General features: G+C 43.0%; 2 protein-coding genes across 2 annotated transcripts; one reads left to right on the top strand and one right to left on the bottom strand.

Annotated features, from left to right (window-relative positions):
• LOC139596248 (borealin-2-like) lies at nucleotides 1-6,732 on the top strand. Its single transcript, XM_071440331.1, has 10 exons — nucleotides 1-236; nucleotides 498-626; nucleotides 1,593-1,633; nucleotides 1,990-2,050; nucleotides 2,680-2,747; nucleotides 3,507-3,574; nucleotides 4,247-4,285; nucleotides 5,354-5,486; nucleotides 5,702-5,788; nucleotides 6,557-6,732. The coding sequence occupies exons 1-10, from the start codon at nucleotides 80-82 to the stop codon at nucleotides 6,602-6,604; spliced, it is 831 nt and encodes a 276-aa protein (XP_071296432.1). The 5' UTR covers nucleotides 1-79; the 3' UTR covers nucleotides 6,605-6,732.
• Nucleotides 6,733-7,421: 689 nt separating this feature from the next.
• On the bottom strand, nucleotides 7,422-18,702 carry DNAJA2 (DnaJ heat shock protein family (Hsp40) member A2). Its single transcript, XM_071440330.1, has 9 exons — nucleotides 18,495-18,702; nucleotides 15,740-15,799; nucleotides 14,567-14,787; nucleotides 13,201-13,281; nucleotides 12,746-12,879; nucleotides 11,377-11,573; nucleotides 9,815-9,959; nucleotides 9,513-9,640; nucleotides 7,422-9,029 (listed from the first exon to the last, which is right to left on the bottom strand). The coding sequence occupies exons 1-9, from the start codon at nucleotides 18,570-18,572 to the stop codon at nucleotides 8,841-8,843; spliced, it is 1,233 nt and encodes a 410-aa protein (XP_071296431.1). The 5' UTR covers nucleotides 18,573-18,702; the 3' UTR covers nucleotides 7,422-8,840.
• Between the last annotated feature and the right edge of the window lie 1,301 nt (nucleotides 18,703-20,003).

A 20,003-nucleotide genomic window follows, 5' to 3' on the forward strand; every position in this document is an offset into this window, starting at 1 on the left:
GGCTCCCGGCCGCCCCTGCCCGCCCCGGGGTGTGTCCGGCCGGTCCCGCTGCGGGCACGGCTCGGGCCGGCTGTCGGCCATGGCCCCGGGGAAGGCCCCGTGCCGGCGGCGCAGCAGCGACTCGGGCGTGGAGCCGGACCGCGGGGCGCTGCCCCAGGACAGGGACCGCACCGCGCTCTCCCAGAAGAAGAGGGACCAGCGCATCGCGCTCTTCCTCAGCGACTTCGACCAGCAGGGTAGGGCCGGGGCTGCCCGGCTGGGGAGGGAACGGCGGCTCCGGGCCGGGAGAGCCCCGGGCCTGGAGAGCCCCCTCGGGCAGGGCCGCTTGCCCCGCGCCCCGGGTTGGCGGCTGATGGAGGCTCCAGGCGCTCCCACTCCCCACTCGGATTTCTCCGGATAAATCGCTGTTTTAACTTGCTTTTATAGCGCGGTCTTGCAGTGCTTATACTTGGAAACATGTAACAGGCGTGGCAATAAGACCGTGTTTTGTTTTAAAGCCAAGGAGCACATCCAGGAGATGAAGAAAGAGCTCGATTCGCTTTTGCAGACAGCGGAGAAGGCGTTTGCGGTGGAGCTGCTGACGATGCCGGCTGCCGTCAGGAAGATGAAAAGGAAAGAGGTGCTCGGTGAGAGTGCGTGGCCCTGTGCTCGGGGTGCGGGCAGCGGTGTGCCCGGGGCTGCGGGAGAACACCTGGGAACTTGCTGCCTTTCATGGAAAGGTTTGCTTTGTCTGCCCTGTATTAAGCAGATCAGCAGTGCTGTTACCCAGCAGATGCTCGCTGAGCACTCCTGTTCAAGTAGACTGATCTGTCTATATGCAGAATATGGAATTAGTTGGTGACTAGTCTGGAGAGTACTGTTAAGTATGCACTTAGGTAATCTTATTTAATGTCTGAAGAGACAAGAAATAATTACAAACCTAGTGTTTTCTGAGTGTAAAACCAACCATTTTTGTTCATCTGAATCTGCTCATCCTTAGCCACCGAGATTATTCTTTTTGTCAATTTGAACTCTCCTGAGCCATTCTAATCTAGTCATATACCTGTGATGATAAGCAAACAAGTTTAATTTTAACTCCCATTGATGCAGAGGTTTAAGATGTGTACACTCAGCATCAGATGTATATTCTAGTGAGAACTGATGTTTCTGGAATCTGCCTTGCAGGTGGAAATTGTAGGGGCCACACAGAGATCAAACCTGAACCTCTTGAAGAACTTGAGTTTACTGTAAGCCTGAGTATGTGTTTTGGTGTCCTTCTGGAGACACTTCTGCCCTAGAGCATTAGCTGTCTGCAGTGCAATGTGAGCGTGTGGTGGTTCTTTGAATGTGGGGGATGGCCTGTGTGCCTACACTCAGGACTCTTTCAAGGATAAACACTGAAATGGCCTCAGATTTTGATTGTTGTTTTGTAGGAGTGACTGTTCTACAAGACTGGAATCTTCTTCAAATGTAACACATATGCTGACCCAGGGTTACCTATTTAACCACTGTAATCCTGAATTACTTGTTTGGCTTCTGAGCCCATAAGAATATTAAGATAAAAATTATGCAAGTAATAGCATCTAAATAAGTCATAATTTCTTGAGTTACAGATTTGCAAGGACGGGAGGAAGTGGCTCTTGCTGCTGCAGTGGTAAGTGTGTGTTTTCAAATCTTATCACAGTTTACAGAATAGAATTCTTCTCTCCCTGCTGTAAATACTTCAGCCAAACAATTTCATTTGGCTGTGTGTTTAAATAGAAGATGATATGAAATGACTCGGCAGCCAGCCATGGTGCAGTTATGAACATTACCTAAAGTTTTAGGATCTTCTGCTGGCAGAAATTCAGATGTTTCCAAAAAAAGCCAAAAAAACAACTGGTGTTTAGCTAATCCCACTTCCTGTCAGTTGCTTTCCTGCCCTTTTAGTTCACTGCCTCTTGTAACATAATATGCATCTACTGGGAAAAATCTGATGACCTTCCCTTGTTGGATAAATATTTTTTTCAGACTGACTGCTCTGTAGAAGACATGCCAAATCCCAAACTGGTGAGGACCAACAGCAAAAAAGGCAGGTCAACTCATTCATATATAGCCTGTGGTTCTTGCCTTATCTTTTTTTTTTTAACTGGTTTGAATTGAGCATTTGTAAAATGAATGCTAAGCCTGAAGAATACAAGAGGGGAAAGTGCATAACAGACCCCCAGCATTCAGTGTGGAGGATCATGAGCTATGCTGCTGTACAGCATAGCTGTAGATAAGAGCTTCTCTCCTTTGCAATTTATCAGGGGAAATGGTAAGAGACAGAATTAAGGCTTTACAGTATAGCAGGACAGCTAGGAAAGCCACCTCTCTTTTCTTAGGTTTCCTGTAACATTCTGCCCATTGAGCTTTGTAGGAAATACAAATTTTTCTTCACATCCCCAAAAATGCAATAAGGAGGATACTACCACTGGGGTGTGATTCTGTTTTCTGTGTGGGCTGAGGGATTATCTGGGGTCTGTTAACTGTCCTGTGTGTCCCAGTGCCTGTGCTGAACACACACTTTTTTCTGATCTGTGTCCCAAGTGAATGACATTGGATGGCACAAGGGCCAAAGCTGTCCATGGGGAGGAAACAGGCTTCAAACACGAGGCTGAAGTGGTGTTTTGTGCTCATCATAAGATCTTTATTTTCCTTGTCTTGCTAATACATTTATAGTTAAGGTAACTACAATTGTTGAATATGAAGATACCAAGAACAGTTCTGCAAAGAAAATAACTAAAAAAGTAAGTTTATTCTGTTTTTATCCAAAACACATAAGGACTTCATCAGTTTTGACCTGCCACAAGCCCTGCTAGATCCATGAGAAGGCAGACCAGTGCTCTGCTGTCCGTTGGGAAAATCAGTTATTTTAAATGTAATGCATTTGAAGTTAAGCAAGGCTAACTGTAAATTATTTTCATAATGAAATATGGTATCTGCACTTCTAGTGACTAATTCACACAGGCTGGCAAGTACTGGCATGGCCATTCTCTCTTGACTTGCCAGTATGTCTTGATGGTTTGAAGAACCATATTTTGTTGAAACTTTATTTTTTAAATCAACCTCGTGTTTAATCCATGTTTTTCTATAACTGAGTAGTTTATTCTTGTCTCTAAACCAAATCAAGTGTTTTAGTTTTGCCATCTCAGTCTGTCTGGGGAGCGTAGCTCCTCAGCCAGACACTGATGTAGCAAGCTGACAACAAATACAAAAAAGATTCTGTGCAATTACAGACTTCTACTGTAAAAAGGCTTAAAAGTTGAAAGGGTGTATATTAGGTGGTTGGTTGTACAGAACTTCAGTAGGAATAACTATGATTTGGCATTATGAAACTTCTTTTAGAATGTATATTTGTGTATATATATATATCTCAAAGGCAACACTATGGGGCTTAACTACCCTTTTTCAACAGGGAATCTTTACAGTATTGTTTCCTGCGAATACCTATCATTTTGCTTTCAAAAGCTACTTTTTTAACTGCAGTCTTATATATACATTTTTAGATTTCCAAAACCAGGTCGCTGGTTTCACTGGCCTCTGGTTTAAGTGGCAAACTGAACTCTCTTTCTAGGTAAGACTGATCTTTGATAGCTTATTTAACTCACCTGAATTTTTGAGTGCTGAAGACAATTATTTTCAAATATAGTAGCTGAGATTTGAGCCCAAAGGGAATACATCTGATAAGGATTCTTCCATAACCTGAGATGCACTGTGGTGATGTGAAGCTGAGCAAAAAAGCACCTGTAGCTGATGAAGGGATAATGGTGCACAGTTCTGAACTGAGGGGAGCAGTACAGATTCCCAAACAATACTAATGGAAGAGAGCATGTAAGGAAAGCATCACTGCTCTGCTAGTACTGCTGAATTGTTCTGTAATAAACACCTAACTTGGGTATTGCAGCCCTCCCTTGCCCACTAACATAAATTATTATTGTGTTCTTGTATGGTTTTAATCCCATATGTCATGTTTACCTCAGGAGGGCTTTTTCACATGTGTTTTTCACACTAGTGCCCCCTGTCATGAGGCACTTCAGCATTCTCTAATCCCTTGTGTGCCTACCTTCCTCTTAGCTAAAACTTTACAGTAGAAGTAGATGAAGAGGAAATAAATAAAAATAATAAACCAACAAAATAAAACCCCCAGCAAAATACAAAGCCAATAACTACATTTTTTTAGTGTCTGTTTACTCTCCTGCTAGTGAAGCTTGCAGAAGGTTGCTAAGTCTCTTTGTTTTCATTGCAGTACCACAAATCTCAAAGCCACTCCAAAGGGAGCTAAAAGGTAAGGAGTTTTCAGTTTGCTCTTAATCAACAATTTTGTTCAATACCAAGACACTATACATTATTATCAATCTAGATGTAACAGATCTTTGTGGTCTGCCACTAAATGTGCCAGTAGGGGTGTCAAACCAGTTCCACCTCCTGTTTTGGGTGTGGGTGTTAGCTTACATTACATTATTCTGGAGGCACAGGATTTGATGTCCTAACTAAGTCAGTTAAAAAAACAAGTAATTAGAGTATAAATGCTATTCTCACTATTTACAGATTTGCATCTCAAACTGGTTCTCAGAGCCCAACCTTGATTAAAATGTCACCAATACTGCTTTATTAAAAGAAAAATAAAGCAATCCCCACAAACCCCTCAACCAAATACACTGATAATCAGTTCTTGGCATCTTGAATAGTCAAGATTTTTAGTTAGTATCATTCTGCATACACTACAGAGTTTGCTTTTGGCACAAGCTGAAGTGAGGGGGTGAACAACTTAAATGGGTCCTGAAACCAGAAAGTGGTTCAGTTTCACCTTGGCTTGCTATAAATGTCAGAGGCTTGTTTCCATGCAGAACACAGCCAAATCTTACATTTTTAAAGTAAAACAATAACTGTTGTATAATAGAAACTTAGGAATTCTGCATGGCATAAGGCACACCCTGTGCATCTGAGAGGTAGCAGCTTTGGTATTTATTGATATCACCCTGTGTAGTAGACAGATACAGCACATGTCTTATCTTAAGCCCTGAGGCACGAAGTTTCCTCTTTCCAAAACTGTAAACATTCACTGCTGATATTGGAGAGTGGATATTCTTGTTACTGAGTGGCCAAAATGTCATCTTGTGTCACAGGCTTACAAGGTTACTACAGTGGCAGGCTCATAAAACCTTACCCAGCAGTGCTCATAAGTGCTGCTCATGGTTGGATTTCTGTAGTCTCCTGGCAGAACGGGAAAAATTTAAACATGACTGCCTCTCTCCTAGGTGTATTTCCTACCACTGGCATTTGCTTCATGCTTAAAAATTTCCAGCAGAGCATAGAAAGTTAACCTCAAAGTAACATTTTCATTGTATTCTAGTGCTGGATTACAACAGACTGTCTCAAGAACTTTACCTGCCAGTGGAAGAGCTCAAGGCATGTTAAAAAGAAGTAAATCAGTACCCCAACATAAAAGTGTTCCATTTGTCAACATTCCCCTGGCTGATGGACAGGTATCTTTTTTTTTAAAAAAAGCATTTTCAACTTACAGTAGTTGCTCAATACAAATAGTCTGATAGTGATAGCTCTTGCTGTTCCTAAGTGAGATGCTGCTAAACAAAAGGAAAATGGTTGCCAAAGTTCTGCAACGTACAGGGGAGCACATGAGTTTCAGAGAGGTTGGCATGCAGGAAAAATCTTTTAATCTTAGAATTGTTTCTCTTCACAGACACTGTGTACAGCTGGTGGAGACCTCCGTAATATTGATGTGCAGCTCCTGAATCAGGACACAGTACAGCACATCCATAACCTGGTGGTAAGCTTGAACTAGGAGACTTGCAGATCTGTGTGTTCACACACCTGGTCCCAGGCTTTCATGTCACATCCTGTCATGAATCCAAATTTCAACTCTTTGGAGTTTAAGCCTCAACTGGTTGGCATCAGTTGGAGGGAGGAGGAGGGAGAGAAGAACTGCTGCACATGGATCATGTGTAAAAGGAACTGCACTTACATAAGCATGTGCAGTTTGGTGACAGTGGAGGGGCCACAGGAGCATAAACTCTTGCTTCTGCAGTGCTCTGGTGGCTGTCCTGCCATGTGAGCAAACTGCCATTCTCTTATCTCTCATTCACAAAGGCTGACAAAGCTACAGCTCAGTTTTGAGTCTTGTCACATTCCATAATTCTGTGGCCCTTGCTGAGTAAGAACTACACACCTGTTAAGTCCCTGCTGCAGTTGAACAGGAACAGCCTTAATGGTTGTGAAGCAAAATAAAGTGGACTAGAACTTTGTAGCACCTACTGCCCAACCCTCCTGAAGATGAGGGTACCTGGGCTATTGTTTGAAGTCATGGCAATTATCCAGACATGAGAGATGTTAACTAGTTTACAGTTGTGCAGGTACAGAGACCAGTGCAGCTGAGTCAAGCTAAAGCTCTGGGAGCTGTTCTGTGGTTTTTGTTCTGGCCCTGCCTCTGTAGGCACAGTGGGGAGTGAGTAAGTGCTCACTGCTTGCTTTAACAGTAGGGACCTTTCTTCAAAGTTCTTTTGGGCAGCTTGAGCTAAAATGAGTTTTCCTCCCTCAGAGTGAGCTGACTGTCCTATGTGGAAAGGTAACACCTAAACCAAGTTAATGGAACTGTCTAGTGACTACAGAACATTGGTGACTGCTCTTGCCTGCTGCCTCCCTAGTGTTGAAATCATGTCTATTATGTCTTAATAAAGCTGTATACTGCCCAGTAAATGTTTATATATAAGCTTTTATATCATGTGATGTGTCTTATTAAGTTCCTGTTATGAAGGATAGCAAAGCAGAAGAAAATTATACTTTTTCTTTATAAAAGGCTTAGGTTAGGTTTTAACTAAATTGACTGCAAAATGAACAGTAGGCTTTATATAGGAAATAAGTTTCTCTAATATCAACTCACAAATAAACTGAAATACAAGGTACTAAATTTTGGAACAGCCTTAAGACACTTCAATAACTTTAGGTATGTGGTAGCATGTATGAATCTAACACAGGAATAAAATTTATTTCCAGTCTTGTGTGTGACATGACAGTAATGTGCAAGATGACAGGTAAAATTAGAATTTATCAGGCGCTGCTGGCAGGAGCCCAAATTAATGCCAAACTGCCCTACAGTGATCAGCTCTTCCTCCACCCCTTCACTTCAGCTACCATGAATCCCTTCCTCTCTTCCCCTTCAAAAAACCAAACAATCTGAATGGAGATTAAAGGTTTAGAGTGCTACTCTATTTTGCAAGGACTTACAAGCAGAAGACAGGTGGTGTAGTTGTTTAAGCATTGTAGGTTACAAGGACTGCCTCCTTGCTGAGAGCAGTCAGGAGAAAGGATCAGCATGTAACCCATGGCTTCACCAAAAGCAACCCCAAGTTTGAATAAATGAAAATAAAAGACCCACTAGAGAATGCCACATCATAAGTCAGTACTGAAATACAGATCAAACAGTATTTATTTTTGCTTCATTTTTAGAGTCTATAACAAGGATGTTCAGCAACACTCAAATGCCAATGCCTACCCAAGCACATTGAAACCCTTGGAGTTTGTCCCTCCAACCTCATCAATAAAGTGTCAACAACTATCAGAAAAATAACTAAACAAGTCACACTTCAGATTTGTAAAGAAAAGTAGAGCTTCAACTTTCTCACTTAAACAGGAGAGAAACCTTGCTATAGAGGCAGCTTACCAACCCAACACTGTTCATGCACAAGAGTTCCTTAGTTAAGGTCACATTTCTGCTTTGTTCCGGCATTTTTGCCAATTAATAGTAATAGAACTGCAGCTGGAGATTTTAATATCTTCATACTTAAACCAAAGTGCAAACTACTAGAAAAGTAACAAAACCATCTACATTTATTATGTTTCCAGGTTAAACAATTCTTTTTTTAACCTGGAAACATTTCTCTAGGAAGTGAGGCTGAATCAGACTTCGAATAGGATTCAAAGGCTAAGAGAAAGACACCATTATTTCAAAATTTAATCATTCCCCATTTAAGGGGTTTGTTATCTTTAGACTGAATTCGGATATCCTTGTGTTTTCTTCACACAAAGGGGACATGGCTGCAGCCTTCCCTGTGCCCATTTAGTCATCTCTCATTTCAGGAAGAGACTTGAATGTGGCACACAATTGTTATCCAACCTTCACCTAGTCTTAAGGCAGCTTCAGCCTCCCTGTGTTTATAAAATATCTATCATCTACATAGTCTCTTCATACACAGACTAGTTAAAGCCACTGGAAAAGTAAGAGTTACAAGGCAAAAGAAATATATTATACACCAACTGCTTTTATTTAATTTCAGAAACCGTTCACAAGATGGTAGAAAAAAACTTACAACCACTTCTAATTTAGTCTTTCATTGTTCCCAGTCAGCTCTAAACCCATTATGTGCAAAGCCCATTTACCATGCATCTAGATGATAGATACAGGCTATGAAATTCTTGATTCTACTTGTAGCAGCTTATGCAGGTGCAGCCAAATACCAAGCCTCAGGACAAATTGTACACAAACTTTACAATGTAGAATTTGAATTTAAAATATGAAACTTAAAATCTACACAAAACTGGTAAAAATCAAGCACAGATACGAGGACAAACTTAAAACCCATGTGAAAAGGAGTCTCGTCTTCCTTTCAAGTGCTTTATTCTGCTACACAGTCAAAATGAAGATGTAAGCTTGTGGTTAGTTTAAATTACACTCTGTAGATACTATAGACCAATTTAAAAGTTACACATACAGCAATAGATGTCCATTGGTTCATCTGGATTACTTATACAATCCAGCTGGATTGTTGAAAACAAGTCAGGCAAAATTTGAAAGAAAATCCTTGTGCAACTTTTTAGACAAATGTTTACTGGTGGGCACACTGTACCCCAGGTCCATGATGGCTGCTTTCTTCATCAGAACTATCATTATAAGCTTCACGTCTCTGGCCACCACCTGAACCACGAGTGGTATCAAATTCTTGAAGATCTACCTCTTCTGCATCACCAATTACATTGGGAAATTCTGGTCTAGCTGGCAGAAGATCTTCAAGTTCCTGCCCCAGAGAAAGAAATGCATTCAGTATTGCATCTAGAAGACCTAAATAAAGTGACTGGTTTCCCCTAACTTTGAGCAGGTTTGGCTTACAAGTCTATGCTGATGAAAGCCCTGAACTGCAGAGTCATTTAAAAGCATTTGTATCAACTGGAAAACACCACTTCAAGAAAACCAACAGCTCCACATATCATCAACTAGAAGTGCAATCAGTAAATACAGTTGCACTCCATGAACTTATCACACAGCAACAGAAAGATTCTCCTCCTGCCCTCATCTGTGCACCATCTGCACAGCTCTTAAATACAGCTTCCACAAATTCATATTTCAAGGGCTATTCCCAAGTAACACATGGCCCATAAAAAAGGTTAAAAGAACTTGCATCTGAATTTAAGCACAGAGAGCAAGCCCATGAGGTACAATACAGGCTCTTTGCACACTATGTCAAGCAAGACACCACATTTATGCTTGAACAGCTACTTACTGAAAGCTTTTCTGGGCTAATCCAGTTATTTTCAGGAAACTGAACATCAAATTTAATGTAGAGATCCCCTTTCTCAAAAGGATTGCGATACTGTGGCATTCCTTCCCCTCTGACTACACGAACACAACCTGCAATTCAAAGAGAAGGAAAGTAATCAACAAAGTGCTGCTGCAGAGCCATTGTCCCTCCATACAGTTCTGTCTCCCCAGCCTGGGCTCAGTTAACAGGAGAACAAGGGTGGGATTAAGTGCTGAAGAGTCACAAAAGCATAATCAAAGAAATCCTTATCAGGTCAAGCCTACCTGGTTCAATTACTTTTCCAGGAGGATATTTAACCACAATCTGACGTCCATCAAGGTGCTTAAATGTGAACTGAAATCCACACAGTGCTTCAACAAGTCCAATCTTGTGTGTCATATGCAAATCATTCACATCCCGCTGGAACACCTGGGAAACAAAGGAGATCTCCTTTCTACTACTGGAATCACAACTCCACCAGACTCATTATTGAGAGTTCATTATTATTTATCCTTTGAATTCAATGTCAGAGCAACAGTCTTTGTATGAAGTGAACCTGATTCTGTTAATTCAGATGGCTTAACATGCTTGGAAACTTTGTGCCTGACCAAGTGTCATCTAAAATAAGCCAAACCACACCACACACCAAGGTAAGATTAAAATTAAACCAGGCCTGTACAGCAGCCCCAACTTTCACCCCCAACATCTTTCATACAAGCAATCTATAAACAAAACTGACATCAGTTTGACACTATTGCACCTGCACTGGAATATATAAACAACATCTTTGTTTTTCAGCTCTTGTCCTCAAGCATTTCTGCTTTAGCTCCCTTGACCTACAGCAGGACTTTGATCACTTAGTCCACAGCTGTCAGAAGAGATCTTTAGGCCACATAACTCAGGATTCTTAATCAGAGTAAATCTTAAAATTTGTCCACTGGCAGACAAATGGACAGTGGACATTTGTCCATTGAGTCTCATCTCAGGAGAAATTTTAAGAACAAAGTCTATCCAGTTTTACTCACTAGGACAAAGTACAGACTGGCAGATTAGCAGTCTTTGGCACAGCTTTGAAAAGCTTACAAAGTACCTAATGAGCAGATAACCAATATTACATCCTTAATATATATCTGTAGTTTAAATTTGTACCCCATGCTACTCTGTCACAACAGAAGACTCCTCGAGTGTAACACACAAACTGTTTCTTATTTCACATAGCTATTAGAATTAAAAAAGGAGCAGTCATCTCAACTCTGCCCCACATGAGTTTTAACAGAAGATAAATTGCAATATTTAATTCCAAAGTGCAGTGATTCCAGCATACAGTGAGTATAAGTCTTACCAAACCAGTATAAAATAATAATGTTTGTTTTGTTAAGTTAATCAGCAAAATCACCATTTTGTGTTACTTCCAGAACCAGAGTAGCAGACATAGAAAGCACATTTGGGGGTTTTATCAGGAGTTCCCTGCCACGTCACAAGACATGGAAAAAAGCCACACTTAGAATTTTGTTAGTGTCACAAGCAAAGCAGACTAAAGTGAACATCCTGAATGGCTCTTCACTGCATCTATTGTATCAAAGTCAGTCAGAACTTATCTGAGAAGCTACCTCTTGCTAGCATTGGGAGGCACCAGAAGCTGCCAGTCCTCTGGCTAAGGACTTGCCCAGTTTTTTCTGGCTCACCATGAAAGCTGTGTTACACACTAGAAATCTATTAAAAGCTATTCCCCGTCTCTCCCAGAGCTGCAACTGTATCAATTACTTTAAATGAATGGCCATCTATAGAACTTAAATATTAACAACTGGAATAAAAAGCATTTAAAAGATCAACTCAAAAGCATTACCTCATTCTCCTTCTCTTGGAGTAAAAGGACAATATCGCCTGGTTCCACACCGGGAGCCTGATCTGCTTCTCCACTGAATGTAATTCTCTGTCCATGTTTCATGCCTTTATCTACATGGACTTCAAGTATTTTTACCTCTTTGATCACCTTCTTCCCTTCACATTTTTTACAGCGGTCTTTTTCATTAATTACTTCACCTAAATAAAGACAAATTTTGAGTTCAGAGATTTTGACACAGTCGCATCCAATTCCTAGGAAAAACTATTTGAAAGCAAGCTGGAGAATTTCCTCAACACAAGTAGTGATTTTGATGTTGCTTTATGAATTCCTCACAAGAGGAAATCCAGGCATCATTTACTCTAGCTGAGAAAGGGGGAAGGAAGAAAAAAACAAAAGTTCCCTGATTGCCTCATCTTGCAGAATATCCCCACAAGATAGACCTGAGCAAATGCAGCCAGCAGAACTAGTCTTGCATACAAAAACAGGGAAAGAGAGCTGGTCACATCAGATTCACCCCTACAAAGGTAATTACTGTTTCTAGCAAACTGAAGGGTGACAATCCAAAATGGCTTCAATGCTCTGTTCTACCTCACCTTTATTTTTCCACTGAGCTCTTGTCTCTATACACAGTAGCCAAAGTATTAGGGCACATGGACTGTAAGATTTCGGTACTAAGTGCCACAAGCAGATGCCTTTGGCTTAAAACATTAAGCTTCTCACCTTAAACCACCTTTCTGTGAAACAAAGCATAACATTATGATGAAGTTGAAACTACAAAATATGTAGGTTAGGCATATGAAATGTTAAAGACAACATCATTTATGAAATGTTTTGACAAGTCACAAAATACAACTCTGTTGTGACAAGTAAAATGATCTACAAGGTGATGTTACTCCTCTGCCAACTGCAGAATACATAGAAAGAAATCATATGAAGTGCTGAACTTGCTACCCCTAATCAGAACCAATTCAGGCAAAGATATCATCTTAATTTGAAGAAGTTAAAAATTCAAAATTAACCTACGATTGTCCTTGGATATCAGGAAATGCAAAAAGACAAATAGCTCCTAAAACAGCAACATCTTGGTTTTTACTTTAACAAAAGAGTAAGAGCAGTAAGTAATATTCACATCTAAGTGTTTTTAAAGATGATCAATCCCTACTGCTTGAGCTTCTAGGGTGTTTTTCAGCACATTACACACTGTAAATCTTGCTGCTGTTCTGAGTGAAATGATTTCTCCATGCTGCCACCAGTGAGACGCAGCTGACTGGGAAAGGGCAGAAGTGTCCTGGATAAGTTCCTCCTGAGATTTGAGCAGGAGGCTGGATCCAAGCAAGCACAGTGAGGAGCAGAGCAGAGCCTGGCCTACCTTCTCCATTGCAGTCGGAGCACACGGACTGCATCTGCTGCACCATGCCCGGGGCCAGCTGCCGGATCATGATGCGCACGCCCCGGCCCCGGCAGGCGTTGCACTTCTGAACGGAGCCGGCCTTCCCTCCCTGCCTGCAGCACACAGCACCGGTTGCATCAAAAGGAAGTTCTCCAGAAAGAACCCAGAAACCCCTGCAGCAGTGGGTTAGCATGCCTACATGCCCAGCTGCACTGCCCATTACAGTTAGGTCCTCTGCTCTCCCACCCTTCCCCCACACAAAGCCCCTGAATAGCTCCAGTTCCATCAACAGCATCATTCAAGTTCAACAATTTGCTGGTTAGAAAACAGGCTCCAGTAAGTCAAATACTGATAAAGATCTGACACAGGAGAGCCTTCATTACGCTATCTGCCAACAAAGCAACCAGAGAACTCAAAAATACAAACAAACTTACCCATTACATGCACTACAAAGGACATTCTTGCTAAGTTGTAGTTTAGTTGTCTTTCCATTATACAGATCTTCTAAAGAGACTCTACAAAATAAAGTATTTCTCCTGGGTTATCATTTACAACTTATTTTTCCCATGTAATTAACACACTTGCCTAGGACAAATAAACAAACAACCTATTTTCCTAGTTGATATTCCTAACAAGACTAAATCTGCTATCAAAATAAGATTTAAAGCACAATTTTGGCTTCCCCAAAGTTACTGAAAAAAAAATTCCATACATATCAATCTACACTTGTAAATCTGAACATAGTTTTAGAGAAAAGCTGTAATTTAATCAGAATAAACCAGGTAGGATGGGTTCCTGTGTTTCTCAAGAGGAAACAAGCTTATCTAGAATTTTAGGTGCTATTATACAGTCATAATTAATTAATCATTCTACCAGGCAGGTGAGAAACAAGTCTCTGTAAATACTTCAGACAATAATATTGTCTATTGCATAAATAATAAGAACACATATAGAGTACTTACTACTGTACTGGGTTTTCCACACCAGAGAGTTTAGTGGGGAGGGGTTAGCATGTCCCCAAGGCCACTTAACTTTTTAGTGTTTCTCCTAAAAGGGTTTGTTAGTGGACAGAAATTTTAACTCAATGTATTGAGTTGTATTAAGAACAGGTTGCCTGGCATCAGTATTTACAAATAACAACAAAATCAAAGTTCATTAATAATACACCATGGAGTACCAGCTACTAAACAAGCAAGCGTGTGAAGCTAAACAGACTTCACCAAGCACAGTTTGCGAACCACAGGAAAGATGTTGCTTAACTGAAGTTGTTAAAAGGGACCTGCTCAGCAGGCAAAAATCCAGCCATGACTGCAAGAAGAGATCTCCAAAACACTGATGTGATATTCAAGAATGGCTTTGAATAAATAAACAAAACCAAAGCCACCACACACAATTTCCCATTAATTATGAGGTTCAACCATAGCTGGCATGCCCTATGAATTCAAGTCTTTCCAGAGCACCTCCACAGACCAGAATCTGCCTGGTGAGTAATATTTGGCTGTTGAAGGCTTTTCCAGATTAGAACTACCAAACATAATTAAGGAGCAAAACAAAAAAAAATAAAGCTAACAAAGTGCATAATTCAAATAACCTGGCAAAGTGTTTGGTAGTTTCTAGATTAACCAACCAAGGAAAGTAACTCCAGATGACTGGCCCTTGCTCTACACACAACATGCAGCTCTGAAGAGCAGTGCAGACTGCAGAGGATCTCAACTGAGAAGTGTATCAAGAACAGAAACCAGCAGAGTTTCTACGGTCAGGAAAACTTCAAAGCACAAGTTGCAGCGTCAAGGTACTCACTTGAGTGGATGCACCATATCCTCTCCTCTTCTTCTGCCATTGCGACTTCTGCTCTGGCCACCCATGAAATTGAACAATCCCCCACCAAAGATATGGGAGAAAATATCGTCCATGCCACTGCTGCCACTCCCTTCTCGCAGCCCCTGCTCTCCATATCGATCATACAGCTCACGTTTCTCAGGGTTTGACAATACTTCATAGGCAAAGCTTATTTCTTTGAACTAGAAGAGGAAACAGAGTCAAAACAGTGCATGATAATTTAGAACTTCAAGGCAGCATTCTGTGAATTTCTCCCCCTGCATGAACACCTATCAATTAAGAAGGTACACAATGAAACACTTTTCCCTCATTTTAACATAACTTATTCTTAGCAAGACTTTAAAGTCAGATTTGGGCTTAGTTTTGTTACATCTTACCATAAAATAAGACATTTTACTGCAAAAACTTGGTTATCTTTGTTCTTTACTAGCATAAGACAGATTTCTTATAAATTAAAAAAAGTCCAAAAACCCCCAAGTACACAACAGTGCAGAAGCCACAAGGCAGAATATCCAACAGTTACATACTAACAGTAAAGACTTCAACATGTTGGGCACTTCAAATACACTAACAATTAAGTAGCTCACTGAAAGGTATATTAATGTATTTGGCAAATTAGTATCGTTTCATGGTTATCTCTGCTCACCTCTAAGCAGCCATCAGAACTTCAATCTAGTTAAAGATAATCAGCTGAGTCAACTTAATTGGTGATTTTTAAATTGCTTTCAGTGTAACAAATCTAATTCAATCTTCCCACATATATAATTTGGTTTAGGCTGCAGCAGTTTTAAAAATCTCTACACATACATTTCTCCATGTTGGAAAAACTTGAAAAATTGGCAATCTTTTTCAAATTCCTACACAGATGCCATGGCCAGATGACATCTCAGGAAACGAGCAGCAGTTTTTTCCTCAGCATTACCTTCTCAACCAATTTGAGCCAACTGCTGCATTTTGTCATGAGGTGCACTGGCAGATTTTGAGATTGGGGAGAAGCTGACCAGACAATACTCCCTCTCACAGCATGCTCAACAACTTAAACAGCAAGCCCCCAACACCTGTATTCAGTTCCTTAGATGCTACTGTAATAGAAAATTTAAGGTATTCAAAAAAAAAAAAAAGAGTCTTTCTTACTTTATCCCCAGCATTTGGATTCTTATCAGGATGGTATTCCTTGGCCAGTTTTCTGTATGCCTAGTTGAAAGAGGTAGAAAATTATTTAAAATTTGCATTAATCAGTTCTTTTCTGAGAAACTCAAGTAATGTCCTCAGGAAGAAAGAAAATCCTAATAAAGCAAAGTGTAAATATTATAGCGTTTCAAAGTCACTCATACATTGATACGACCTAAAAAAATTTAATATTGCCACATGTATACATTAACCAGACTCACATTCAGACACAGCTATGGCACACAATAGTCAGAACTAGTTCTCCTGCTTATCCCATTAACTTACAGGGAGAATCCCATTTGATTTCCATTGAAATGACTTGCTCTTTAGAACCCACTCAAACCCTACACCACAACAGCAAATTTGAACCCGTTTGTCTTTGCCCTCAACCACAGCAGTTCAGTAACAACAAAATGGCTGCCTCAGCTTCCATTCAACCCTAGAACCACTCCTCACAACAATCATTTCCTTCTTCCCTGCCATCACTAATGGAAGGCTTCACCTCACTTTGAGCTCAGTCTATGAGTTACATGTGCAGAAATGTACAGAGAACTGCTTTTATTTCAGTTCTCTAGATCAGCAGGAGTAAGTACAGCCAAATCCCCAGAAGGGACTTTCCAGGCTGCTTTTTTCTGACCAGCACTCTGACATTCTGGACCACCACTGGTTCTTCAGCAGCCCTTCATCTGTTCTGCTTACACTTGAGAGGATCAAAGCAAACAACACAGCAGGCAGAGACTTCTCCCACCAGAGCTAATGACAGTAGGAACTTCAACCCTTCCTCTACTCCACCTCAACACCCCTCAGAAGCAATCAGGGGACAGATATTAATAAATTACATTGCATGCAGTCTTTTATTTTTCAAATTACACCTATTAAAAGACTACAGTGATGCAACAGCAAAAAACTGAGGTATCAATTCTTGGATTTTTCAAACACTTTATTTCTGAATAACTGAGCACCTAAAGTAACTCTTCAGAAATACAATATTAAGAGCTTTACACACAAAGCTTTACAGAAACCACAACTTCTCAGCTTCTGAACAAATTTCCTTTTTTTAGATCCATTCAGTTATTTCTCATTATTGAGTTTATCTTGAAACACTCTGTACTTTTGCATGCAATCAAGACATGATAAAGAACCAGTGAAATAAAAACAATGCTGATATTACAAGCCTAATATTCTGAACCACAGTAACTGTGAAAACCAAAACTCATACATCTTACTGGACAAATCACCCATGAGGAACAAAGCATAATGTTCCACAAACCTGTGTATTCTATGTTATAATGGATAGTCTCCATATATTTTAAGTATTACAACCAAGAAAAAAAGCAAAACACCACTAAACTGACAACCTAAGTAACATAATCTAATGAAGAAAAAGGGAGCTTGCAATGGTGATCTTTAAAAAGAGAAAGCCCTCACATCTTTTCTGATAACAGCATTCCAGGCCAGAGCAACTCTTACAACTACCCATGGCCCTAAAGGAAGCCATCATTATTTCATCAGAACCAAATCCAGAATCAAGGTCTACACTGGCAACATAGATAACGTCAGTAAAAGTTAATTTAGCCACTGTAAAAGCCTGTTCACTCAGCTCCTTCAGACCAAGGTTCGTTTTAATATTTCTATACTATTATACAGGTTAAAATATCATATTTTAAAGTACCCATGAAACCTCTTAATGACAATAAGGAACACAGGAACTCCTTGGTGTTGCAGACAGTTGGAAAATCTACATTCCACGATTGGTCTAATATGTGGTAATTAATACTGGGTGGTGCAGGCTATGCTAGCAGAAAACTGCTCCGGTTTTCATTCTTAAAGGACACTGATAGCTTTAAGCGAACCCTGTAATAGAATAAAATATTCTGGTGGGCAGTGCCGTATACTAAACACAACCTTCTCAGCGCCTGCCCTCCATCTCCAGCACAATTTCAACACTGCAATTGCCTAGCCCTGCACAAATTAGGCTGCCGCGTGCATGACGGGTAAGGCGCAGTTGTTGGTGCCAGCACCACCCACCCGCGGAAGCCTCTGCTAGTGAACCGTCTGGTTCATTCTCCTCCCTCACGTGGAAACGGTCATTAAGGCCTCCACAAAAAAAAAAAAAAAAAAAAAAAGAAAAAAAAAAGAAAAAAAAGAAAAAAACAAAAAACAGGAAAAAAGAAAAAAAAAGTGCTTTAGACATTACAGGATGCAATTGCTATAGCGACGACCTGGCTCCAAGTTTTCACCTCCCCTCTTTGTTTACATCGCCTTCCCGCGTTCGGCCTGGGAGGAATCGCATCTATGAGCGAAACCGAATCCTCCCCAGGCCTGCACGTGGGGCAGACAATGGCACCGGTGAGGCTCGACCCGCAGGGATTCTCACCCCCGAAGAGCCCTTGCGGCCGCGCACGGCGCGGTGCGGCGGGGGCGGGACGAGCCGCTCCCGCCCGCGCTCGGAGCCCACGCGGGACGCGCCGGGCCAGGGACGCGGCGAGAGCGGCCGGGCCCCGCCGCCCCCTCCTCCCGCCGGGCCCTCGCCCTGCCCGCGGCCTTCCCGACCGCTCGGCCCCGGGCGCGGCCTACCCGGCACCGCGCCGCGCCCGCAGCGCAGCCGCAGCCCCGCCGCCCGCCCCCCGCTCGGCCCCGCTGCCCTCGCCGCCCGCGGGGCCCTGCCCGGCCGGGCCCAGCACCCCCCCACCGCCCGACCTCCGCCCCTCCGCCGCACCTTCTTGAGTTCATTGTCGGAGGCGCCGGGCGGCACGCCCAGGATGTCGTAGAGCTTCGTGTCGGCCACGTTGGCCATGGCGGGGCGGCGGCGGGGCCGAGCGGGGCCGGACGGGCCGAGGGCGGCGCGGGCAGGGCCGAGACCGGCGGCAGGACACGGACACGGACCGGCCGCGACGTCACCGCGCACGCGCTGCGTCACTGCGCCGCGACGCGCGAGGCGCGCGGCCCCGCCCCCGCGGCGGCCCTGACCCAGTTCCGGCGCGGCGCGGCAGGGGGCGCTGTGCCGGGGCCCTGAGGGCACGGCCGGGGAGCGGGCGGCGCTCCGGGAACAGCGGCCTCGGCTGTCCCGCCTGGTACTGCACAGAGCCAGCGCGCTCGGAGGAGACCTCTGGGATCGTCCAGTCCCACCTATGACCGAACACTTCCATGTCAACCAGACCCTGGTACTGAGTGCCTTGTTCAGTCTTAAACACCGTGAGGGACGGTGACAACATCGTGAGGGACGGTTACTCCACCGTCCTCCCTGAGCAGCCCGTTCCAGTATCTGTGAAAAAATTGGACCTTATATCCAACCTGACCGTCCCTCAGTGCAGGTTAAGACTCTTCTCTCATCCTGTCACTTACTGCCTGGGAGAAGAGCCTGACCCCACCTGGCCGGGGCCTCCTTTCAGTGAGTTGTAGAGAGTGATAAGTTCACCCCTGAGCTTCCTTTCCTCCAGGCTGAGCCCCCCAGCTCCCTCAGCTGCTCCTCATCAGACCTGTACCCCAGATTCTTCCCCAGCTCCCTCAGCTGCTCCTCATTAGATCTGTACCCCAGATTCTTCCCCAGCTCCCTCAGCTGCTCCTCATCAGATCTGTACCCCAGATTCTTCCCCAGCTCCCTCAGCTGCTCCTCATTAGATCTGTACCCCAGATTCTTCCCCTGTTCCATTGCCCCTTCTCTGGACTCCCTTCAGTACCTCAGTGTCCTTCCAGAACTGAGGGGCCCAGAACTGGACACAGTACTTGAGGTGTGGCCTCACCAGTGTCCGGTACACTGGGACAATCCCTGCCCTGGTTCTGCTGGGACAATCCCTGCCCTGGTCCTGCTGGCCACCCTATTCCTGGTACAGGCCAGGGGCCATTGGCATTCTTGGCCACGTGGGCACTCCTGGCTCGTGTCCAGCCTTTGTTGACAAGCACCTCCAGGTCCTTTTGCACCAGACACTTCCCAGCCACTCTGCCCCAGCCCTGAGTGCTGCAGGGTGTTATTGTGGCCAAAGGGTGGGACTGGCATTTGGTCCTGTTGAACCTGAAATGCCAACACTGTTGGTCTTGGCCTGAAATTTTGAACCTGAAATGCCACTGTCTGTGCACCCATGTCCCCCAAGCCCCCAGCTCCTGCCTCCCCAAGCATGGCACTGAGGTGCATGGGGCACCTGCACACCAAGCTGCTGCCTGCCCTCGGGCACCAGTGGGTTTTCCTGCAGGGACATATTGCTAAGTGGTTAGAAATAGCACTGGTACC

Source organism: Agelaius tricolor, unplaced genomic scaffold, assembly GCF_023055355.1.
Source record: "Agelaius tricolor isolate 1412-34295 unplaced genomic scaffold, bAgeTri1.0.p SCAF_15, whole genome shotgun sequence".
In the NCBI taxonomy this organism is placed as follows: domain Eukaryota; kingdom Metazoa; phylum Chordata; class Aves; order Passeriformes; family Icteridae; genus Agelaius; species Agelaius tricolor.

What these genes read in the sequence shown, in the direction of transcription:
- LOC139596248 (XM_071440331.1), top strand. Translation starts at nt 80, where the DNA reads ATGGCCCCGGGGAAGGCCCCGTGCCGGCGGCGCAGCAGCGACTCGGGC. An exon ending in CAGCGACTTCGACCAGCAGG is followed by an intron (nt 237 to 497) that starts GTAGGGCCGGGG and finishes TTTGTTTTAAAG; the next exon opens with CCAAGGAGCACATCCAGGAG. An exon ending in GAGGACCAACAGCAAAAAAG is followed by an intron (nt 2,051 to 2,679) that starts GCAGGTCAACTC and finishes ATACATTTATAG; the next exon opens with TTAAGGTAACTACAATTGTT.
- DNAJA2 (XM_071440330.1), bottom strand. Translation starts at nt 18,572, where the DNA reads ATGGCCAACGTGGCCGACACGAAGCTCTACGACATCCTGGGCGTGCCG. An exon ending in ATCCAAATGCTGGGGATAAA is followed by an intron (nt 14,788 to 15,739) that starts GTAAGAAAGACT and finishes TTCCTCTTCTAG; the next exon opens with TTCAAAGAAATAAGCTTTGC. An exon ending in CTTTGTAGTGCATGTAATGG is followed by an intron (nt 12,880 to 13,200) that starts GTAAGTTTGTTT and finishes TGTGTGCTGCAG; the next exon opens with GCAGGGAGGGAAGGCCGGCT.